The following is a 25,543-nucleotide window of genomic DNA, read 5'->3' on the forward strand; positions in this document are numbered from 1 at the left end:
GATAACCATGGGTTCTGTGCACTGGACTGCATCAAGAATTAGATTCCTCCTGCTCGGAGTGGGCTTCCAGGAACTGAGACAATACACAGACAAACTAAAGCTTACAAACTTGAAAAGCAAGTGCTCTGCTGTGAACTAAGGGGCGGTGGCTTGAATGAGAATGACCCCCTTAGGCTTATGTATTTGAGTGCTTGATCTCAGTTGATAGACTGTTTAGGAAGGACTAGGAGGTGTGGTCTTATTGGAAAAGGTGTGTCACTGGGGGTTAGGTTTAAAAGCCCATGCTGGGCCTTGTCTCCTGTGTGTCTCTGTCTGTCTGTTTTCATCTTGTGGATCAGATGGAAGTTCTGCCTTCCTGCTGCTATGCTCCCTGCCATGATGATCACAGACTAAACTTCTGAAAGTGTAAGCAAGCCCCCAATTAAATCCTTTCTTTTTTATAAGCCGTCTTGGCCATGGTGTCTCTTCACAGCAATAGAACAGTAACCAAGACACCCATAAATCAGTTCAATATGAATAAATTCATCAACCTGGATTAACAGAATGATGTGATCATGTTTATTTTCCAACTCCAGACCACAGACTTCAAGCTGATAATGCCACCTAGTATAGCTGCTCCTCTTTGTATCTTTAGACTCTTAACACTGCTAGGGGTGAGAAGCTGTGAGGACAGAAATGGTAGTTTTTTGTCATATTAAAAGGCCTCTTAAACTTGGTTATACAGATACAGGTCTGCCACAGCCATGCTATTAGTTCAGGCAACTCAGGGAACACTGTGAACTTAATTTTCACATCTTTGGAGCTGTAGATTGTATGGCTGGCTTTCAGGCCATGCTTTAAGAAGACATATTGGAAGCAGGAGCTTGCTTTTAATCAGTCAGAAGGAGGCAGATCCCTGAGTTTAAGGCCAGCCTGGTCTACACAGGGGATTCCAGGACAGCCAGGGCTACACAGAGAAAAACAAAGCACAGCAAAACAAAACAAACAAAGCAACAACAACAAAGGCATGTTGGGGGAGGCACAATAAGATGGTTCAGTGGTAAAGTGCTTGCTGCCAAGTCTGACTATCTCAATTTCCAGAACTTACATTAGAGAGAGAACCAACTGCTACAAGTTTCCATCCAACCTACACACACTACACACACACACACACACACACACACACACACACACAAATAATGAAAATAAGTATAGAGCAGTTAGCGTTCAAGCAGCCATAAGGATTACAAGGCTCTCGGGAACTTTAAAACTCAGGGCTCAGTAGGAAATTAAGCACCCGTGAGCAAGGCTTTGTGATTTCCTCTCACAGAGACCTGCCGGGTTAGAGTGGGCAACATGCTAGGATCTTGAGGTAGGGGAAGACACTTCTTCTGACTCACTTTGTTGAAGCATGAAGGCCCAATCTTTATCTCACTCCAGTTGGTTCACTCCCACTTGGGAAGCAGATAAACCCTGCCTCACCCCGGTAAAGCAGCCATCCCCATGGAAGTCCAGACTTCTTCACCAGTGAGAAGCAAGCAAGTTCCATCCCTGCCCAAATCACCGCTCTGTTCTTTAACATCTGTTCAAGGCATTTCTGAAAGACTCCAAATCGTTTAGTATAAAAGCCAGTGTCCTGGCTACTAAGAAGACTGTTGGTGTAGAGCATCTCTAGGGGCTGATTTCCCTGTTGGCTCGTAATGGACAGAAGAAGGCATCACCAAAGCTTCCTTAGAAAGGAGGTTTTCTTGCCTGTCAGATGTGGACTCCTAGCCTTCAGTCCCACCAAGGTTACTGACTGTGCTCCCCTGTAGCTACTCCCAGGGTACACTCACCCCCAGCCTCCACACACTAGAGGACTGAATACAAATGTTTCTGGGTTAGTTGTACAAAAATTAAGGGCCCCTTGCTTAAGTGCTTCCGTCTTGCCCTGTTGCCTGGCGCCTGCCTCAATGCTTTTCTTTTTCTCTTGCCACAGTGAGTCCTTGTGATTTGCAAAGCTCCCTGCAGGAAAGCACCATTGAGAAGCAATCTCTGTTATGACTGATTAGACTCCCCTTGTGGGCCTACTGGAGAACAAAAGTCCCATTCTCTTTTTCAGGCCTTATGAAGCAAACAATGATTTTATAGTTATTTTTAGTTGAAAAGCATCTTTCACCTTCCCTTGCAAACACCAGCAGTCTGATGGTTACTGACTCCTCAGTGCCCTGCTGTTGTAGGGTGCTCTGTGGCTGCCAGGACCTTTTACTTCATACACAAACTCCAAATGGTATTGCTACTGAAGCAGATATCTCACTGGGCCTGCTGAGGGCTCCTTAGAAGTTAAGAAAGAGGTGTTCAAACTGGACACTTTAAAATGGAACCGTGTTACTTTACTCCAATAATATAAAAATGAATGGAGTCTGTAGTGTTGTCAGCTCCCTTTCTCTTAATGAGAAAGAGGTCTATCTGATCTGCAGTCCAGACACTGGACTGAGAACCTGATGTTTTGGTAATTCTAAACCCTCCTGGGAAAACTTCAGTCATTTCCAGATGTTCCAGACATCCAGATGTTCAGTGGCAGGCACCTAAAGCATCTAAGGCACCGGTGCTTGTATTTACTGTGCTGTATAAAGAATCTTTTTTTAAATTTTTTTCTTTAATTTTTTATTTTTTATATTAATTACAGTTTATTTACTTTGTATCCCAGCTGTATCCCACTCCCCCATTCCCTCCCAATCTCACCTTCCCTCCCTCATCTCCTCCCTGCCCCTTTCCAAGTCCACTGATTGGGGAGGACCTCCTCCTCTTTCATCTGACCCTGGTTTATCTTCAGGACTGGCTGCAAAGTCCTCCTCTGTAACCTAGTAGGGCTACTCTTCCCTCTGGGGGGTGGGGGGAGAAGGTCAAAGAACCAGCCATTGCGTTCATGTCAGAAATAGTCCCTGTTCCGCTTACTAGGGTACACACTTGGATACTGAGCTACCATGGGCTACATCCGAGTGGGGGTTCTAGATTATATCCATACGTGGTCCTTGGTTGGAGAAACCGTCTCATAAAAGACCCCTGTGCCCAGATATATTTGGTCCTTGTGGAGCTTCTGTCCTCTCCAGGTCATACTAACTCCCCTTCTTTCATATGATTCCTTGCACTCTGCCGAAGGTTTGGTTATGAGTCTCAGTATTGTAAAGAATCTTGACAGAAGAAAGGGATAGTGACATCTCTAAAGACTGACACCATGGGGCTGGAGAGATGGCTCAGTGGTTAAGAGTACTGGCTGTTCTTCCAGAGAACCAGGGTTTAATTCCCAGCACCCAGATGGCAGCTCACACTTGTCTGTAACTCCAGGCCCAGGGGATCTGACATCCTCACCCAGACATACATGCAGGCAAAACACCAATGCACATAAAGTAAGTAAATAAATCTTAAAAAAACAAACAAACAAACAAACAAAAGACTGACACACCACAACTTAAATGAGAAAGATATAAGTGGTTTATTTTAAAAATATTCCCGGTGTCCAACTTGTTTGTATTTCTTTAGTATTAGTGAGGCCTAACTTTCCTCTATGTGTTTAGTTGTGCTCTCATCAGCTGCATCCATTGAGTATACCCCCGTGATGTTGGGCAGGGAAGGGAGGGAACAAGTGGCAGCTCTTTAGTGGGTACTTGCATGTCCTTTCAACCAAAGCAACAGCATATCACAGATCTGCAGCAGCACTGTGACCACAAGCTCCGTCAACTCATGCTCTCCCCTATCCAAGTCCCTACAAATTAACAAACATCCACTATGGATTCAGACCCCTTGACTACAAAGACCTGATGTTAGATTGGCCATATGTCAGAGACCCAACAAGAGGAAAGTGCCTGAAAGTGATCCAATCCTTGTTCCCACCTCCTCTTTCTCCTACTCTTCCCCACACTCATCAGACTTAAATCAGAATCCTGCTCTTAGTCAGATGGAGCCCCTTCCACCCAACAGATGGTGGATTTGTGCAGCAGTTCTGTAAAGTGCTCTGTAGGCATCAAGGACTCCTATGGCCCCTTTATAGTGTCGATGAGGTCAAGTGTTTTAAAATCATCAGATGCTACTTGCCTTTTCTAGCTGGCATGTTCCCTGGAACAATAAAACCAATGGGGATCCAACAGTGGATGAATGGACTGCTGGTACCTTAGCAGGAATCAAAGGAGCGGTGCAAAATTACACTGGTCATTGGTGTACTCATAGCAGCCACACATCCTCCTCTTTGTTTGTTAAAAAGCCAGTTTCATCTCAGAACATGTTTGATGAAACAGTAAAAAGTATTAATGTCATTACACATCCTATTCAGATGAGATGAGAGTTTTACACAATGAGGGCATCTTAAAGTAGTCCCACTGTGCACAGGTCCAGGAAGAAGCAGCAGTCTCCTTAGTGCAGATTCCAGCTGCAAAGCCAGCTACTCATTTTCTCCAAGTGAGCATGAGAGAAAAGGTGACAAACTGAGGGCTGGGTGTGGTGGTGCATGCCTTTAATCCCAGCGTTGGCGAGGCAAAGGACGAAGCTCTGTGACGAAGGACAGCCTGATCTACAAGTGAGTTTCAGGATAGCCAGGGCAATCAGTGTAATCCGGGTCCCTCCCCTCTCCCATCCTAAAGTGTAACAAGCTATAATTACTCAGACTTATATTCTTGGTAGACATATTCTTGAAAACAAACTAAGTGAGCCTTTAAAAACAGCTGGTGGCCAGTGCTTTAATCATTGTGGCCAGTGATTAAATTTGAGCCAGCAATGAAAATGGGAGCTTTGGTAAACTTGCACTCCCCACTGCGTACATGACAGCTTCCTCATTTTTAAAAATCCTTCTGAATTTCTGGTGGTGATAATAAGGAAGAAGTTGTTTTTTTAAATACTGTCCTAGGAAACATATCATTATGTAGAAGATATGGATAATTCAGTGAATCCAAGATTTTCAAATGGGCACTGACTTTTGCTGCAGAATTATAAATTAAGGTACAAAACAGGCAAGTGGATTTGGACATACTGTGCGAGGTAGTAGCATGGCTTCAGATCCACATGCAACCTGCATTTAAGAGGCAGTAATGGTCCTGTGTTACTAAATACTGACTGCTACTACATGATGCTTGCTTTCTCTCTCTCTCTCTCTCTCTCTCTCTCTCTCTCTCTCTCTCTGTAATTGTATAGGGCTGATTCACCTAATTCAACAAAAACAACACAAGAGCCTATGCAAAAGTGAATTTAAGAATGGCACCTTTTATTAAACTAGACTTTTGTTTTGTTTTGTTTTTGTTTCTCAAGACAGTGTTTCTGTGTTACAGCTCTGGCTGTTCAGGTGGCCTAGAACTCACAGAGATCTGCCATCCCTGCCTCCCAAGTGCAGGGATCAAAGGTGTGCGCCATCACACTTGTCCTATTTTGCTAAACTTTAAAAGATATATAAACATACCAAACAATATGACTGTTATGAACGGAATTGTCCCCTTTTCCAAATGTGTATGTTGGAGCTCTGACTCTCTGTGTGTCTGAGCCAGCCTGAGAGTAAGTACGTTATGAGTCCAGCTGAATGAAGTTCTGTGGTATGCGGTGTTTTAATCCCACTGGATTATAAAAAGAAAGGGGCAGTCTTTTTCTTATGAATGAATCATGGACTCCTATGTGCATACACATGCGCGCACGCACACACACACACACACACACACAGGGATGGATCGATGGATGGACAGATGGACAGACAGATGGTCGGAAAGGCAACATGAGGACAAAAGGGAAGATGGCAGCCCAAGGCCAGGGAATGATTACTTTCAAAACCCAACTAATTATATGCTGGTGCCCTGGGTTTGGGTATTCCAGTCTATGGAATAACAGGGAAATAAGTTTTGTTCATTTTTTTTTTTTAAATCAGGCACCCAGGTTATGGTATTTATAAAGCAGCTTGAGATGAATTTTAAGACCAATTTTCACAGATTTTAAGTCTCATACTGTCATCATTGTCACATAATGTTTATTTTGTTATTTTTTTCTCTTTTTTATGTATATGGGTGTTGTGTATGCATGTATGTACCATGTGTGTGACTGTTGCTGGAAGAGGTCAGCAATGGGCATTGGATTCCCTGGAACTAGAGTTATAGATGGGTGTGAACTTCTATGTGGGTGCTGGGAATCAACTCTGGTCCTCTAGAAGAGCAGCCAGTGCTCATAACTACTGAGCCATGTCGCCAGCCCCCATTTGTTATTTTTCATGAGCCCCATGTATCAAAAATTTCTTTGAAGTTTATAGTATCTAAATACCAATGCATGACCCACATTTAAAAAGTTCTTCAAAGCTCTTTAAAAAATAAAATAAAAAAAGTCTCACTATGTAGTTTAGTTTGGCCCCAAACTTTAGATTCTTCTGCCTCTCCTGGGTGCTGGGGCTACAGATGATGCCGTTCTTTTTGGATTTTGTGTAATGTGCTGGGGACAGGGTCTCCTGTGGCCCAGGGTTAACTCAAACTCTTGATCCTCCTGCCTCTGTATCACAGGTGCTGGGATTGGGTGCTTCTGGCCTCTTACTGGGGTACTGAGAATTGAATCCAGGGCTTTGTGCGTGCAAGGCAACACCCTATCAATTATGTGACATCCCCAGTCCCCGGTCTAAGATATGAGTTGAATTTTTTTAAAGCTTTTTATTTTAGGTAGGGGTTTGTTTGGTTGGTTTTGGAGACTGTATCCCAGGCTAGCCTTGAACTCATGATAGAGGCAAGGATAGCCATGAACTCTTGATCCTCCAGCCACTACCTCCTGTATGTGTGGTGAGTGCCACCATACAGAGCGCCGGAGACAGAGCACAGGACTTGGTGTAGGCTAAGCAAGCACTCTGTAAATTGAGCTATAGCCTCAGCCACCCACGATAATGCGTTATTGAAACCTAAAACCCGCAGGAGGAAATGAATGACACCATTTCCTGCTCAAGCCAGACTTGACCACACTTTATGAAGAACTCCCGAATCTGCTGTGTCCTTATTAAGATAAGGCCTCCCAGCTTAGAAATCGCTAGAGCTTTCTTCTACAGAAAGAAACCTCTGCAGCTCTAAATGTTTACCAAGACCAAGCACAACCGCACAATCCCTGGTTGTCCGAGATGTGTCCGCCCGCATCCCATGATGAGACGGGATGTTTTTACCTAAAGCAAAGTTTAGGTTCCAAGCAAGAAAACAAAACAATATAAAAACAGCTCTCCCTCATGTGCAAGGTGCAGGACTCCCTTTCCCTGTTTGGAGAGTCAGGCTCAGTTAATTGATGGTCAATCAGCATTGTCCTGGGAGGCTTGACATGTTCTCCACCAAGCAGTCAGAACCAACTATGCAAGGAACGAAGGGAGAATTGTCTTTACCAAGGCGCTGTCTCCATGGCACCCACACAAAGGGAGCTTCTTGCTCACTCTATACCTATTCCTGGAAACAGCCTCAAAATGGAAATGCAGTGCTGCTCTTGGGGCTGTACCAGCAAGCTGGGAAGCCACATGTGCAGCTGGCGCATGACTGGGGAGGAAGGAAGCCTAGTATTCTACAGCCAAGTAAAACAACCTTGCAGCTCCTGTTACCCTGGTTGGCTTTTCCACCCTCAGTGACGCAGAGCCCAGGGGTAAGATCCATAAAAGACTTGAGCTTCAAGACCAGTGACTGTTGGAGTGCAGTCAGAAACTTGTGGGCCATTCTCCTCTACTGAGTATCTTTCAGTTATGAATGAAAAGTTAGTATGGCTGTAACCTTGGCAAGAGTGAGGCACCAAATGACTGGGTTGGGAAGGAGCCTCAGGTCCCATTGTGGGGGAAGAATTAGTCGATGCTGAACTACTGTGGGCAGAGCAGAATTTAGCGTATGGCGGGAGTGGAGGTTGCAGTAGTGATATGTCAAGCGTGAATAATGACTGCAAAGCTCATTTGTTCAACAGCTACACAAGTAACGCTTCCACAGAGAGACTCTCATCAGTGGCAGGACTAACAGGACACCCAGCAGGCCCAGCTCATGTTTGTGGGGGCAGAAGTGGTTTTGAATGAGACTCATTGCTCCTCACTGTCACTCACACCAGACAGACAGAAAGGGGAACCAGGAAAGCCTGTTGTACACTCTGCTGTAGGTATGATGTGGTACCCCCTAAAGGCCCATCTGCTAAAAGCTTGGTACTCGGAGGTGGGGTTAGGAGGTACTGGGGACTTATCAAGTAGGGCCTAAGGGTAGGTCTCTGTTCATCGTGGGTACCCCAAAGAGGAATGCAGGAAACTAGCTCCTTCCAGTCCTCACTCCGAGTTCACAGAGTAAAAGTTTGCTCTCCCACATGCTCTTACAGTGATGGACTCACCAGGGAACTGAAGCTATAGACTCACCTGATCTTGAACTAGACTTCACAGAAGCACGGGTGAAAAGAAATCTATTTTTCTTTATAATTGTAGCTCATTGCTCATTATCATAACAGGAAGCGTAGTAACACCAGTGCAAAGCCACAGTGTTCTACTTTAAACTGTGGTAAAAGGCTCGTATCCAGCCTTAGCCATGTGACTTCTGTTGTCTGTAAATAAAAGCACCTATTATTTTTATCTTGGCTAGTTTTTCTGTCCTCAGTCAGAGAAGCACTTGGCTCTTTGGAAATATATATATATACACATACATACATACACATCTTACATATTACACATAAAGCACACACAAATTTCATTCCGAAATGTGATGGCAATTAAAAGTAAGTCTGTCAGCACCTTTTGTGAAGGGTATTTTGATAGGAACAGTTTTATTCTATTCAGTACAATTAAACAAATATTGAAACCATAATATGCTCAATATCATTCTAGATGCTGAAGGTGGAACAGTAAAACACATGTAAAACAGATGACATTCCTGTCTTTGTGGGGCATTCTTATTCTCCTATCTATCTATCTATCTATCTATCTATCTATCTATCTATCTATCTATCTAATCTATCTATCTAAAATGTTAAGTATATATTTATGTTAAGTCCTATAAGATATACACATATATACACACATATATGTACATATAGGATTTAACATGCCTGAATTAAATGGCTGCATTATTACATTTTGAAATGCCATTTTAGGAGAATTCCTGAGGATTGGTCTAGGTATTTCTAAGGTGGTAAATGAAATAGAGTATTTCATTTAGTTCTTAGCATGAATAGACACACACACACACACACACACACACACACACTTATTTATTTTAGGTAAATACTCTCTGAAGGCAGAATGAACTAACTAGTAGGTATAGCGTTTGACTTCAATAAAGTTACCCAAGAAGAGTGTCAGAATTAAAATTCGTCATTGATTGTGTGAGTGAGTCTTCAGAGGGGTATTATTTTGATATAAATGTTTGGCTAGGTTTTACGGCATGTCTAACTTTCAGGTAGATGAAACCGCACACTTTGAAACCCCAGAGCTTTGAGTATGTTACCTGTTATTGTCTGCGTATTCAATGGAAACATGAATTTGAGCTAAAATATATGTGACCCAGGCCTCTGGGGTGCTGCTTCATAAATCACTGCAAATTATGCTGTAGTGTCATGCTCTCAAATCATTTGATCGAGACAGACATAAGAGCATGGTCAGAATTCCTTATAAGGAATTTAAGCAATAAATTATTTAAATCTTTCAGTATCTCTGTCTAAAGCATGCTTTGGTAATAGAGGAAGTCTCGTAGCCAGTTTTTGGCAGTGAAGTGTATTGTGAATACATACTAAAAACCTTGGGGAAGAGCAAGGATACTTGATAACATCAAAATCATGTGGAAAAGAAACCAGGCACCTACCTCTGGGCTGCCTCGTGCCGCTGTTTGGTAGCTAACTAGCTTTGAAGAAAAGTAAGGAGTATATAAGAGACACAGAAAAAAAGTTCTGAAAATAATTGTTAGCACTAAAATTTCTCTAGCTAATTTTTGGAATGCTTATGTTTGTAATGTCTTATGCACAGTAACAATGTGTTTCAGGTCTGCGGAGAAAAGCAGCGCTTTGAGAAGTTGATGGAACATTTCAGGAATGAAGATAATAACATCGATTTTATGGTGAGTTTTCTTGGTACTATATTCAACAATGCGAACTCAGTTTCAGCACTTTTTCCTCCAAAATTCATGCCACATTCAAATGGACACACTACAAAGGACAGTAAGCTGAGTTTAATAATCTGCTCTAGAATGTTTTTTTTTTTTTTTTATTTATATGTTCCCTTTTAGCACTCTTTCAAGTTTTACTTGTTTGATTAAAGGACAAAAATGCTATAATTTAACAAATCAGAGGGAAAGCCATGCAATTGGGAAAAGGAAGTTGGGACCTGCCCAAGTTGAGTTGCCAGTGGCGCTACACAGCATCCCTTCGCTAGATGGACCTTTGGCTCCATCAGTGCCTTCTCTAGACCACATGACCATATGCTCACATGCTTCGCTTGGCAGAGTAGACCGTTGGCATCCTTTAGATGGACGCAATGGTGATGGCTCTTCCTGCTTGTGACTTTCTTCCTGCTGTTGCTATATCAGCAGGAAGTGGCTCCATGGGAGCTCTGTGGGCCTTAGGAAGGGACCACAGGGCATTTCAGCACTTTGAATTCCAGCACCTAAGTTTTCATTCTGAGCTCAAGACCCAACTTCTCATGAGCCTTTCCAGGCCATTCCTTTCCAGTGCACCCTTGCCTGCAGGCTTTGACCTAGTTCAGTTTTGCTAGGAAAGCTCTGGACCCAGGAGTTCCTTCTGTGGATCGTTTAGCTTCTAGAGCAGGTGTACTAACAGTTCTTGCATGCAAAGCCTGTATTTGACTGTTAAGTCATGTCTTCATTTGAATCACGACATTGACTATCAGGTGTGAAACACATTAGTAGTTTGTTTGAAACTCATTTCTTGGACATCAGATTTATGTGAATCTTAGCCTCAGCTCCTTTCAAAATCTGGAAGGTAAAAATCCCTTATAGAGCTTTTCTGTTCCATTGGATTTGGTATTTACTTTTAAAATTATTATTTTTAATATAAAATGGCAAAGCAAGGGTCACTTTTACAGTAACTATTAAATTCTTGTTATTAGGTTTGGGCGGGGGAACGTTCAGAGTGGTGCTGAAGTTGTTGATAGGTGTGTGTTGAGCCTGGGACATTGGCTTATTCCCAGCTTCTTTTCTATACCTTCTCAAGCGGAGCTTTCTGGCAGAGTCTAGGCTGAGGTCAGTCTACACAAGGCATGTGAACTTAATTGGACGATGGCTTCTTCTGTGAAAACTCTGTGGGTATGGTATATGAGAATAGATAGATGATTTTTTTTTTTTTTTTCGGTTCTTTGAGACAGAGTTTCTTTCTGTAGTGCCTTGGCTGCTGTCCTGGCCTCACATTTGTAGACCAGGCTGGCCTTGAATTGAGAACCACCTGCCTCTGCCTCTGGGATTAAAGGTGTGTGCCACCACTGCCCGGCTCTGATTAAAAAACAAAAACAAAGAACAGAAAGTACCTGACTATTATTAGACCCTCCCCATTGGCTATTGAAGAATTAGCTACTACAGCCGAGGAGTACCTGCCTCTTTGGTGTTAAAAACATTTTTTCTTAGCCAAGGCTCCTGCATGCCTGTAATCCCAGCACTCTGGAAGGAAGAGGCAGGCGGATCTCTCTGAGTTCCAAGCCAGCCTGGTCTACAAAGCAAGTCCAGGACAGCCAGGGCTATGCAGAGAAATCCTGTCTCAAAAAACCAACCAACCAACCAAACAAACAAACAAACGAAATTCCTCTTTGCAATAAATTGGTCCACCTCCCACCTCAGTCACATATGACACCTACTGACCTGGCCATGTGAGCTTTTGCTGAAATTATCATAAGTCTTATGAAATTGTCATAAATTATCTGTTACGATAATTAACAGCCACAGCCTAGACACCATTTCTTGTCATTGTACTTACTCTCATGCCCAGGTTCTAACGGCCTTGTTACAGGCCACAGTGTGCATAGCTAACATCTGGGTGTACCACACATGGCTCATAGGCTGTCATGAAACTCAGCTGGCCATTTAGACTTCTTTTCAGAAGAGAAAAGGGAAGACGTCACAGTCTAATTCTATTTTTCTTCAGAAAAGTGAGGCTTTGGATAAACTTTCTTGGGAATTCAATTAGATTTCCCATCTTCCCAAACGGTATATTCCTCAAATTAAATGATATAAAGACTTTTTTTCTGTGGGTTTTTTAAATAGGCAAAAGAACTAAACAAACAAACAAACAAAAAAACCCCAAAACAAAACAAAACAAAACAAAAAACCTGACAAGATGTTTTTAAAAAGTTTATTTAACTAGAGAACCTAAAGTAATTTTTCAGAAAATTCCAGGAGGGTCTCTTTTTCACTAAGAGAATTTATGTGTCTTCTAATGCCATTTAGTACATAATTATTCTAGTTCCATATGTCACTGGGATGAAATAACCTAACACAAAGCAACTAGGGAATAAGTGGGTTATTTGGCTTTTAATTCCAGGTTACAAGCTCTCATTGTAGAGACGTCACCACCTGAGAATCATAAGACAGTGGGCCATGACATCACAAACAATTGTGCAGGAATGAATGCCTGCTTTCTTATTTGCCTGCTTGTTTTCAGATTTATTTCTCTACTCATACACAGTTCAAGACCATTGTCTAGGGGATGGTGCCACCTACAACGGGCTGGATCCTCCCATATCAGTTAAATCAAGACAGTCTCCCATAGCACAGAGGCTGACACAATGTACTTTAAGCTTCTTTAAGACTTTCTTCTCAGGTGATTCTAGATTGTGTCAAGTTGAAAATTAAAATTAAGTATCCCGGTAGCATATTTTAAACATAATTCAATAAATTACAGAAATAAAAAGAGAAAAGTACTAGGAGGGCTGGCAATAAAGCTCAGGGGTAAGGATTTGTCTAATCGCAGTGCCTGAGACTGAGTTTGACTGCAAATCCATGGGAGCAAGGGGGTACAGGGTTTGGGGGGTTGTTAAGGAGTTTTCTAAATGCTCGGAATCTGCCTCCCTGATTATGTTCCCTTCTTCCCAAAGACTGCTGTAGCGGGCAAACATGAGTAAGGCATTGTGCATGTCAATAGATGGTCATTGTTGAAAACAGTCTGGGTCTGTTGAAGTCCATTCCATTATTTATTGAACTGGGGATTTTATTTTTTTTCCAGAGACAGGTCTTTGGGCCAGTCTTTGGGAGAAAGCACTACATCCAAGCCTGTGGTAGCTCAGTAACCAATTGGTTTCCCAAAGTGAGGGGAACAAGGACTATTTCTAACAGGAACTCAATGACTGGCTCTTTGGTCTCCCCACCCCCGAAGGGAGGAGCAGTCCTGTTAGGCCACAGAGGAGGGCTTTGCAGCCAGTCCTGAAGATACCTGATAAAACAGGATCAGATGAGTGGAGAGGAGGTCCCCCCATCAGTGGACTTGGAAAGGGGCACGGTGGAGATGAGGGAGGGAGGGAGGGACTGGGAGGGATTGAGGGATTGGAACACGGCTGGGATACAGAGTTAATAAAATGTAACTGATAAAAAATAATAATAATAAAATAAAATTTAAAAAAAGCACTACATCCAAAGCATTTATAAACTAGCAGTTAGGCAATCACATGGAAAGACGTGTGAAGGATTAGTTACTATCCTTTGGTAGGAGAGGGCAAAGTGAGTTTTTTGAAGTAATTGCTTTGTGGTGAGGTTCTGCATTGCTTAAGTGTTACTTCTCTTTGTATTAAGCTTCATATTTTACATGATCTGTATCTCTGCAGTAATTTGTATTTTGCTTTATATACTTGTATGGCTTTTTAAGAACAGCTTTCTTGAAATTCGATTAGCATACCATCTCCTTCACCCACGGGAAGTGTAAGATTTGGTGTGTGTTAACCCTTCACAGTCCAATTGTAACTACATTCATCCCGTTAAGCATCTCTCTGCCCTTAAAAGTTGTTTCCCATGTGCTCTACACTTCAGCCTTACGTATCTACTAATCTACTTTATCTCTATAGTTTGGGGTGTTCTGCACGTTTGGTATGGGTGGAATCACACAATGTTTGGTCCCTTTTCACTGGCATTTTTTCACTTACCATGATGTTCCCAGTTCATCCATGCTGTAACATGCAGTGGTACTTCATTCTACTTTATGTTACAGAATATTCCATCATATGATTATACCTCACTTTTTATTCAAGTGATTGACACTGGGTGTTTTTCCATAGTTGGTTGGCATTATGAATATTTGCATGCGAATTTTCATGTTAACACAATTCTTTGATTTTCTTAGTTCTCTTTATGTGAACATGCTTACATAAAAATTTGAACACAGTTATTCATAATACTATATATACCAACCAACTACAGAAAAACACCCATGTCCATTCATCACTTGATGAATAAACAAAATGAGGTATAATTATATGATGGAATGTTCTGTGGCAATAAAGTAGGTAAGTGAGTTGTTAAGCTACATGGCAAACATGGTGCTTAACATTTTGAATAACTCATGTGTTCATATTGGCTGCATCATTTTACATTCTCACCAGCAATGGGTGAGGGTTGGTTTTCTCTACATCTTTGCCAATATCATATGTATATATTAAATTATAGCCATTCTTAAGTGACTGAATTGCTCTCTTATGGTGCTTGCTACTTTCTTATTCATTCATTTATGCATGCAGAATGCTGCCTGCATATGTGCATGCACACCAGAAGAGGCCACCAGATCTCACGATAGATGGCTATGAGCCACCATGTGGTTGTTGGGAATCGAACTCAGGACCTTTGGAAGAACCGCCAGCCATCTCTTCCAGCCTCCTGTTTAACTTCTTTAATTAAAAGTGATGAAAGGTTTTTTTTTTTTTTAATTTAGTGACATTATAGAAAAAGGGATTGGTATGAACTGAGACTTGTAGAGTGAAGCACATGCTTAAGGGGGAGAAAGCACTTGAAGCCAGTTTAATCCTTGGAAACTTTGTTTCAGGTGGCCTCTATGCAGTTCATTAATATTGTAGTCCATTCGGTAGAAGACATGAACTTCAGAGTTCATCTCCAATATGAATTTACCAAATTAGGCCTGGATGAATACTTGGACGTAAGTATAGCTATCTTGTGTGTGTGTGTGTGTGTGTGTGATTTTAAGAATGGATTTATTGCCTGTTCTCAGAGATTCACTTAAATAGTAACTAAAGAATGCCTAAAGCGTTAAGTGGTACAAAGTTTGCCATGCTGGTGTAAAGAGAACCAATTTGAATGGAGGAGTCTGCTAGCAAAGCTGGATTATTTAAAGAATTCCTGGAATGACTGTAGGTCTGTTGCCTGCAGCCTTTTAGCACTGAGTCAGACAACCTCTGGGAGCATTGTTACAACCTTCCTTTGCTTTTGAGCCCTTGTCTGGGTCACGTCTGACTTCATCCTTCATTACAACTGGAGAATAGATTTTTTTATTTTCTATTTTTTTATTTTGGGACACTCTTGGGACCCCATCTGAGCAGGCAAACTTCAAGCCAAGACTGTTAGAAAATGAGTTAATGCTTAGAGCATAAAAAAGTAATGAGGAAAGGACCCTGGAGACTTCCTCCTGAAACTGTTAATTCTGCTTAATTGTTGCTGTTGAACACATGCTTTCACTTCTTGGGAGAAAGGAGTTTAGCTTCTTTTTCTTGCTGCCACACAGAAGTGCCCAGCCAGTTCCCAGAAGTTCTTCAATAAAGAGAAAGTATATATGGTACTCACAGAAGTACTCTGCTACCTTTGTGTCCACTAGCTGTACTCCCTCTTTGTCCCTCAGGAAGCTTTTGTTTTTCCTCTCCTATGTGAATGGTTCAGTTGAATTTAGAAGACCACTGGTGGTAGAGCAGAGATTGCTGACCTAAATTTCAGAGCTTTCCTGATACGGAAATGATGGAAGGCCTTCCCTTGCCTGTGTCCAGACTTCAGCTGCACATGTACTCCACAAATTGCAGTATTTGATTTAAAAAAATCAGGAATTTGAGTTCCCATTCCTGTTGCAGGCTCAGTTTTATGAGGTTTCTCTTTGGGCTTAGGTTGTCTCAGCAGCATGACATTGGTGTATATCCATTACTTACTGTGGATCTTGGGCAAGTCCCATGTAGCTGCTTCTCTGTTGTTCACCGTTTTCTAGCTCCAGATTCCTATTTCTCTTTTTCATTTTTGGCTTTTAAACTAAGATGGGATGAACTCTCCTTGAGGTAATTAAATTGCAGAATTTCAAACTAAACCTAAGAGAAAAGATGTTTTTCCTTAAGAAATTACGTAATCTGAAATTTCTCTTAAGAATATGCCCACCCTAACCCTGTACTAACTTAACTGTGGTGTTGGTTCTGGACTCCGATGGATAGAGATCATTATACCAACAATAGTTAATGCATCTAATATAGACATTTTCCATTGTTTACAAAGGCAGCCTTCTTTGCCAGTGATCGTTGATGTGGGCATTACCTTATTGACATCATCTGTGTCTAGATATTATTCTGGCTTCATAAGTCTCCAGATAACATCATAATATATGGTTCCCATGGGGAAGATTCGCTGATTTCTTCAGCCTCTAGTGTCCCCTGAGGCAGAGCTAGCTGGGTTGCTTCCGGATCCTTAGTCTGAGGATACTTTCTGAGTCATGCTTTGGGGAGTCCTGTTCAAGGTGCTGTCTTAGGAAAGTGATTCTGCAAGATGAGTTCTAGGAATGTGTACTAAAATAACCCAAAGCCAAGTATGAGTATGATTGGTGGCTGCCAGCTAACTCTGCTTTGCTCCTAGACACTGTCATCATCCTGGTAAGAAACCATCCACTTCAGTCTTCTCCTTAGATGCCTCTTAGGTTTCACAGGGCTTGTATTCTATTTCAAATCCTCCGTTAATGTCTCTATAGTTTTGATTTTACTTATATAAAAATGTTTTAGGCTAGAGTAGGAAGGATCTGGGCAAAGTATATATCTGTGTGTGTGTGTATACATTTGTGTATGTGTGTATCTAGGAAATAGTATGCCCATACCTTCTTCATAGGGATACGCTGTAATTCTCTTCAGGAGGACGATGTGCTAAGCTCTTGTGGGGAGAGGTAGGCTAACGTGCAATAGAATGTGTAGAAGGTTGGGCAATCATGTTCTTTGTCCACAAATACATTAATCCCCCCTTCTCTGAAATTTGTGTTTTTAGAAGCTGAAACACACAGAGAGTGACAAGCTGCAAGTACAGATTCAGGCTTACCTGGACAATGTGTTTGATGTGGGAGCTCTGTTGGAAGATGCAGAAACTAAGAATGCAGCCTTGGAGCGGGTGGAAGAACTGGAAGAAAACATCTCTCATGTACTGTATCTCAGAGGGGGAACGTACTGGGGGCCCCAGATGAGCTAAGGCTAGCTTTTGTGGTAGGAAGTGAAGGCATTTGGGGTGTAGGAATGCGTAGAATCTGGACCAGAGTGTCCTCAAATGCCCTCGAGGTTCTTTAAAGAAGGAAGGTGTGTCCCTTACAAGAGAAGCCCTTGCTTTGTCTACACTTACCTTCTTGTTCCTTTTCTCCCAGGCCACATGCTCTGGCAATCCTAGTTGCCAACAGAGAAGAGTAGGATGGTTGGCAGTGAAAGGGCTAGAGGGAAATGAAAGGAGGGAATCTGGCCTGATGAAGGAATCTCTGAAGATGACCCACCTTCGCAAAGTGCCATCAAAGCCTGAGGGATAGGACTGTCTGACACAAATCTCTGCGTTCCTTTCTCAGCAGTGCCGTAGATTCTGATCAGGTTCATTTCACCTATAGATACTCTACTGGAAGTCACTAAGCTTTGTCAACTGTGGTCTTCTTTGAAGAAGCAAATGTTCTTAGGATAATGTCACCTGCAAAGTGGGACAGGGTCCTGATTTTCCATAAAGGAAATTTGTTATCCTCAAACAAGTTGATATTAACCCAAAGGCTTAGAGATTCTAAGAGATTTCATTTCAAAGAATATAAATGGAGAGCTGTGTTTCTCAAAAACCCAAGTATTGTGAGGGTTAAACTCTTCTTGCCCTTGCCCAATAATGAACCTTGGTCCTCAAACAAGTGAGGAAAGTACTGTACCACTGAGCTCTTGAAAGCAAAATTCTTATTATGATTTGGTTGGAATTTTTCTTTATTGTGAAGTGAATTGTCTCTATTTGCATAGCTACTCTTTATCTCTCTGAAGAATGCTTTTGTTTCCCATCACATTTATTTTAGAGTAGTGTGTATGTTCATTTTATCCTTTACCGTCACTGTGAAAATGGGTCTCCCTGTGGCTTATGGTTAAGTTTGTCAGCTGAATCCCCCCCGCCTTCATAGGCTCTACTTTGGTTTGGTTGGCATCTGCTCAGTGAGAGAATTGGCAGGTTCAGTTGTTCCCCTTAAAAGATTTGTTTTCTTTCATTTTCTTTTTCCTTCTCTCTCTCTCTCTCTCTCTCTCTCTCTCTTGAATTATACTTTTGACCTGAAAATTTACCCACTCTTCTGCTTGCTTCCATGGGTGCCTTTGCCTGTTATTATGTCCAATAGGAAGTTGCTTGACTATAGAACTTCTTGTGAAGTGTAACTGCTCAGTACAGTTACACTCCCTTCCTTCCCTCATCCCTCCCCCCACCCATTCCTCCCCAGCCAGTGCCGAGTAGCCTTCCTATATTGGGTTTTATAGAAATAACTGCCATTATTTGGATAGTTTGGGCTGAAGCAAGCCAGAGTACTTTGTTTAGCTGACTACAATGATACAGTCATGTTTTCTGGATCAATGTTTTCCAGAAGTTGTGGCATAATGATCCCTTCTTGAGGGTGGGAAGGTAGCCTCCACTCTTCCCTCACCTTAACTTTTTCTACTCTTGTCAGCTCCAGGACATGGAGTGAGACATGGCTGTGTATGTTCAAACACCGACAGGCAGATGTATGAGTTTATGGAGGCCACATATACATTATTAATTCCTGATAGAGACAAATACGTCTTTAGAAAGATAGTTTAAGAATTCATGTTTGCAGAAAATAACTTGTATTATATATGCAAGACTCTGGTGGTCCCTGTTTGTCTGGGATGTATAGTTCTGAGGGCCAAGAGCCTGGCCAGAACGATCTGTGCTGTGACACTGTTTCCTTGTCCCAATCTCACAGTTGTCTGAAAAGCTGCAGGACACGGAGAATGAAGCCATGTCCAAGATCGTGGAACTGGAAAAGCAACTCATGCAGAGGAATAAGGAACTGGACGTTGTCCGGGTAAGTGTGCTGGTAGCGTCCACCCAGATGGGCATGGCAGGGATTCAGTGTGCTCTAGTCTTAGGCTGGTCCAGTGTGTAGAGCGTGTTCTTTGCAGAGGAATATATTCATGCAGTGTATTTATTGCAACCATTTCAGAGGTGAAGCTCAAAAGTACACATCAAGTGTGTACGCACATGTGTGCACGCTCAAACCCGCCTTCAGTATTTCCTTATCACAGATGTTGGGAGCAGCAATGCGTTTCTATCTGGGGCAGGCTGAGTTGATTGAATGCATTCTCCACGTGGTTGTAAATAAAAACAAAGCATGAATTTAATTCATGCCACTTACTTATTTTTATTACTTATTGGGCTTTATTGTAGTTCTTTGCTTTACCAGATTTGGTGGTTGCTATGGAAACAAAGTAAAGGTTAGACCTACCGGTATTCACCCAAACCCCAAATCTGATGAATTTTACAATCAGATAATTCTAGCAATTGTATTTTTGCTTTACTGGCATTTTACCTGATATGTCAGTCATTTATGGAGTTCTAGCCATCCATGTGTTTGAAACTGTACAGGACATAAAACCCACATGCCTGGAGGGCTTTCAGGTACATGGCCTGCCTTCACACCACGGTTAACATGAGGGCACATTTATGTGATGGTTGTCATGGCTGTGTGTGCTGTTCGATTTCTGACACAGCATACACTTAGCTCTGTGCTATGTGTTTCTTGCAGCATATGGACTCCATTCAAGTTCAGACACTTAGGTTATAAATGATAGACAGGCTGTAAGAAATGTCCCCTGCCTGGAGGTCTGTGGTGAGAGGTAACATGTGCAAAGCCCAGACAGTGAGTTCAGCTCCGCAAAGTCACCCGCACCAGAATATCCATGGACTCTCAATAGAAGAAGCCAGGACAGCCTTTGGGTTGATTTATAACTTTGTTTTGTCTTATAAACTCTAAGAAAGACAGGTGGGACGCTTTGGGTTGTTTCATTCAATGTATCACCAAAGGGAAAATGTTCTAGCAGTTGCTGCCCTAAGCTCAGTCAAGGAGCTTTAGAAGGACCAGAGAAAGCCAGCTACGCAGCCAGCCCCTTGTCACTCATAAATAGATCGCTTCTGGCTTTGCAGAGTTTGTTTGCTTGCTCATTTATTATGTATCTTCTTGGGACAGGGTCTCACTATATAGCCCTGTTTGGCCTGACAATCACTGCACACACCAGGTAGGCTTCAAAACTCACAGAGATGGCCTGCCTCTGCCTCCACAGTGCTGGGATCAAAGGTGTGCGCCACCACACTCACCTTTTGAAGGGGTTTTAATCCTAGTCTGATTTCTTTCTTTTCCTTCTTTTTAAGAATTTATTTATTTATTTATTTTATGTATATGCATGCTCTATCTGTTTGGACAGCTGCATCCCAGAAGAGGGCATTAGAGGTTGTGAGCCACCATGTGGTTGCTAGGAATTGAACTCAGGACCTCTGAAAGAGCAGACAGTGCTCTTAACCTCTGAGCCATCTCTCCAGCCCCCTCCTAGTCTGATTTCTATCAAAGTGAGATTTAGGCCCCTTTTGTCTCTTATTAGTCCATGTGTATCTAGGAGTTATAAATACACTTTATAATTAGTGACAGAAAGCATGCTGAACCACCAGGATACCTGCAAGATATTTCAAATCCTGTTTGGGGACAAAGTTATCACTGCTCTGTTCTCTTTTGCCTCCAGGAAAAGTGGAGTTAACTCCACTAGCTAAATGGAAAGGACTTCATTAACAAGAGTCAACGCTAGAATACATTGCATGCATTGTTAGTTCAGTTGATAATTACTGGGACTCATTCCATATGTTCTGACTGACTTCCACAGTTTTCCGAATGCCAGAATGTGTGTTCTCTCTCCACTTGTTTCCCTCAGTTGGCTTATCCAGAAGGTTTACCTGGGAATGTCCTATGAACTCAAAGTCCTGACCATGACCTCTTTTGCAGGAAATCTACAAAGATGCAAACACCCAAGTTCACACATTGAGGAAAATCGTCAAAGAAAAGGAAGAAGCCATTCAAAGACAGTCTACCCTGGAAAAAAAGATTCACGAACTGGAGAAACAAGGGACCATTAAAATTCAGAAGAAAGGGGATGGGGACATTGCCATACTGCCAGTTGTGGCCTCTGGAGCATTGCCCGTGGGGTCAGAACTAGCAGTGGGTAGCTATGCGGGACCAATTACAGGGGCCACCTCCTCAGGACCCTCACTCCCTCTTCCCCCACCACTACCTCCGTCATCAGACATGCCTGAAGCAGGTAAGATGTCCTGGTGGGGGATAGATATTTACCTTCTTATGTCCCTCTCCTCCTCTTAAGAAAGATTACATTTTTGAGGAGCTGGAGAAATGGCCTAGTGGTGAGGAGCTTGTACTGCTCTTCCAGACAGCCCGAGTTTGCCTCCCAGAACCCACGTAAAGTGGCTCACAACTATCTTAACTGCAACTCCAGAGAACCTGTCTGTGCCTCTGCCATCTGCAGGCACTGCACTCCTGTGCTCACACTCACACACAAAATGGAGATACGATAAGTTACAACAGAAGTTGGAGATCAAGGTTGTTAACCTTCACGTTACTGATTTTATACTATTTCCCCATTTGTCAGTAGGGAGATGTTTCCACTTTAAGTGTTTAATTTTCATGTGCTTTTTTTTAAAGAATTTCTTTTAAAATTTCATTTGCTTGTTATTGTTACAATTGTACGAGTGATGTATATATGTGAGCGTATCCCACAATATGCTTGTGGAGACCAGAGGCCACCTTTGTAGAGTCACCACTTGTCACACTATCACGTGGGCTCCCAGGATCTAACTAGTATTACCTGATGAGCCATCTGGCCGAGCCCAGTTCTCTCCTGCTTTATGTGCTCATCACATGTTATTCTTTTCTCCAGCGCAAAACGGACCAGCATCACCACCTGTGTCGCCGCCTCCTCCCCCACCACCTCCGCCCCCTCCCCCGCCACCGCCCCCACCCCCACTCCCAGGTCCTGCAGCTGAGACTGTGCCAGCTCCTCCTCTACCACCACCCCCACCTCCCTCTGCACCCCCACTGCCTGGAACTTCTTCGCCCACAGTAGTTTTCAACTCAGGATTAGCAGGTGAGATCACAGAGTGAAACCTGAGGTACTTGTGTGCTAAGTCCCCATTTCTTTCTCTCTGGAGAACTAAGCTGCTCTCTCATCAGTTAGGTCTTCCTCACCTATACATATCCCTTAGAAGGCCACTCCTGCTCATGTAGCCAGTGAAGGGGAAGTTGTCTTGCACGGGAGCTACTGTCCTCCAGGGAACATTTGTCACACACTCTTCCTAGCAGTTCTGACCTTGTCACTCAGCGTTCCACTGTCTCTACCTCCCATGGCACAAGCTCTGGATTAGGTGCTAATGCTGAGAGTCATTCTTTTAAGCTACTGGAAGTGTCATCTATAGAGGAGAACATGCCATTGAGTAAATGCCCCATACAGACTTGCAGGCATCTGTAGGTGTCAAAATTTGCCAGAGTTGTTTCAAGCCTCAAGGGGAACAGCAGCAGTTTGTGATTTGAAAAGCTTCCAAATAATTCATGTCCCCCTGCTCACCAGCAGATAAGGGTGTGCCGGTGAGGGAGAGGAAGAGAATTGCTCCAGAGCCTTGAAATAAGTTACTATTTTTGCCTCTAAGAAATGAAGTTTTACTCTTTAGTCCTGAGCCATTCCAGTGAGAGTGTCGCTGCAAGTTTGGGGTTGTTCTGAGGTGCTGTCCCTGTGATTGTGGGCAGCACAGCTGAGGCTGCCATCCTGTGCTCCGGGGATCTCTGCTATGAGCTGGCTGTCCTGTGACACTGAACGGCTGCTTTGACGTTGCCATCCTTTGATACTGGCTAGTTTCCTCTGTCATGACGGGTAGCCCTGAGTGGAGGTGCCTCTCCTTGTGATGCTCACTGTGTCATTCTCCTCTGAGATGGTGGTCATGTTCTATTGAGTGATGTTGCCACCCCGTGATGCCAGGCAGCTCTGCTTTTGGGACGCCATCCTAGTGATTTTGTGTAACTGTCTTAGTTTGCTTTAGGTTACTGCTGTGATAAACAGCATACCCAGGGGAGTTTATTGTAGCTTACAGTTTATCATGGAGAGAAAGTAGGGCAGGAACACAAGGCAGGAAGCTGGAGGCAGGAACTGATGCAGAACCCATGGAGAAATGCTGCTTACTGGCCTGCTCCTCATATCTCCTTCAGCCTGCCTTTTCAGTCAAGAACCTAGGGGTGGCACAGCTCACAGTGGGCCAGATCCTCTTACATCAATCGGTCATCAGGAAAATGCCCCACAGCTTGCCTACAGGTCAACCTAAAGGAGGCATTTTCTCAACTGAATCTCCTTTGTCAAGTTGACCAAAAAAAAAAAAAAAAAGAAGCAAACCAATATACTAGCAATGCTCTGAAGTTCCACTCTGGGCTACTGGGTAGCCATGGTCTAAGGTAGCTGGCCCTGAGACACTGGATAGCTCTGCTGTGAGGTGGCTGTTCCTGTGACACTGGGTAGCTTTGCTCTGAGCTTAGCCTGTCCCTGCGATACACTTCCACCCATTCTTGAACCCTCTCAGTTACTGTGAGCTGGTACCCAACTAGCCTCTAGTTCAGCAGTTCTCAGGCTATGGGTCACAACCTCACTGGGGGGTCGTGCAGCCATTTCACAGGGGTCACCTATCAGATACCCTGTATATTAGATATTTACATTATGATTCATAACTAACAAATTGGAGTTGTAAGGTAGCAATGAAATAATGTTATGGCTGGGGGCAGGTCATCAAAACGTGAGGTGCTCTATTAGAGTCAGTGTTAGGAGGATTGAGAACCAGTGCTCTAGTTTCATGGTGTTCTCTGATGTATTCAAGTCTGAAGGACAGTCTTTGCCATAGGATTTCTTCTTCTCAATCCCTCTAAGGGTTTTGTCAGCAGCTTTATCTGCTCCCCTCACCTTCCTCAGAGATAATTCCTCCAGGCAACTAAAACACTTTCCACCATCTGACTGTTTCTTAAAGCAGATTTGCCCTCCTCTGATCTGTGATTCTTCTGCAGCTCTGACCTCTGTAGAGTTATCAAGGGTACCAAGATACCTTTTCAATTTCATGGTAATTCGTGGCTTATTCCTACCCTTCAAGATCTTCCATGTTTACTACTTTCTTCTAGAGCTTTTATTGCTTCCGAAGAGGAAAGGTGGAAGAGAGTCACCATGGACTGTTGGACTATGGATGTAAATAACAAACGTCATACCGTCTCTGGGTATCTGTTCTGTTGCCAGGCTGTTCTTGGTGACTGAATGTGGATGCCATTGTTGTCCTGTGCACCTGGGCCACTGATTAAGCTTTCCTTGTAGCCCCGGGATGAGTCTTCTCTGTGAGATGTGTCCACCATGCCTCACCTGGAGCTGCTTCTTTCTCCATTGCTAAAGCTAACCTGTGGTTCAGCATCCGCTTGCATTCACATGAGCTAAGCAGAACTAAGATACCATGCCAGGGAAATGAGGCGCAGTCTGAGGCAGCAAGTCCGAAGCGGCTTTCTCCTGAAGGGCCATGTCCTCTGTTTTGTTTTGTTTTGTTTTGTTTTGTGTTAAGCCTTTGCAACTACTTTTAAAAGAAGTTATTGCTTCTGGGGTATTTTAAATTTATGGTGTGGAGCTCTGTGCTCAGCTGATAACCGCTGCCCTCAGGATCTTCTCAAGTACAAGCCTCCATTGTTCTTAGGCAAAGTACAGGGCTGCAAGTGAGAATGAAGAAGCCCCCTTTATCTCATTAATGTCTGATAATGGCTAGAAAGATGGCTTAGTGGCTGAGAGCACTGGCTGCTCTTCCAGAGGACCGGGTTTCATTTTCCAGGACCCACATGGCAGTTCACAACTGTCTGTGACTCCAGCTCCAGGGGAGCTGACACCCTCACACCTATGCACATAAATGTCTGATAATGATTACAAGATATATCTTGTTTTATATGATTATAAAGTCCTTCTAAGTGTTTATCAATGTGGGATTAGGCATTTTCTGCAGGGCCTCTAATCTCCCTATTATTCATCCTTAATTTGGCATTCAGTGCATAGTAACTGAAGCTGATTTTGTAAAATATTCTCCCTATATGTTCAATAATTAACTGATTGAATTAGGTTGTCTCAGTAGAAGTAAGACACAGAGCTGAGTACTGAGGACCAGTACCTCTGGTTCCTGTGCCCATAGGTTCACAGTGGCAGAGTATCAGGGTATCTGTCTCTTCAATGGGCAGGAGTGGTCTGAGCCAGGAGTCAGGAGGAAGACCCCATAGTGTATCTCTAGTTGAGAAAATTCTTTGGGTTTTATAAAGAAAATCTTAGTACTGTGAAATATATTCGCTCACATCT

At 42.9% G+C, this 25,543-nt stretch overlaps 1 protein-coding gene across 7 annotated transcripts in view; it reads left to right on the top strand.

The window, feature by feature from the left end:
* Positions 1-25,543, top strand: part of Fmnl2 (formin like 2) — a 289,369-nt gene that overhangs the window by 241,086 nt on the left and 22,740 nt on the right. For all 7 annotated transcript variants that reach the window (XM_060390165.1, XM_060390164.1, XM_060390167.1 and 4 more), the window contains 6 exons: positions 9,936-10,010; positions 14,923-15,033; positions 17,115-17,264; positions 19,063-19,164; positions 21,130-21,442; positions 22,076-22,282. In XM_060390165.1, coding sequence (XP_060246148.1) covers positions 9,936-10,010; positions 14,923-15,033; positions 17,115-17,264; positions 19,063-19,164; positions 21,130-21,442; positions 22,076-22,282 — 958 coding nt within the window. The remainder of the gene's footprint in view (positions 1-9,935; positions 10,011-14,922; positions 15,034-17,114; positions 17,265-19,062; positions 19,165-21,129; positions 21,443-22,075; positions 22,283-25,543) is intronic.

The sequence above is a fragment of the Meriones unguiculatus genome, chromosome 8 (genome assembly GCF_030254825.1).
Source record: "Meriones unguiculatus strain TT.TT164.6M chromosome 8, Bangor_MerUng_6.1, whole genome shotgun sequence".
Taxonomy (NCBI): Eukaryota; Metazoa; Chordata; class Mammalia; order Rodentia; family Muridae; genus Meriones; species Meriones unguiculatus.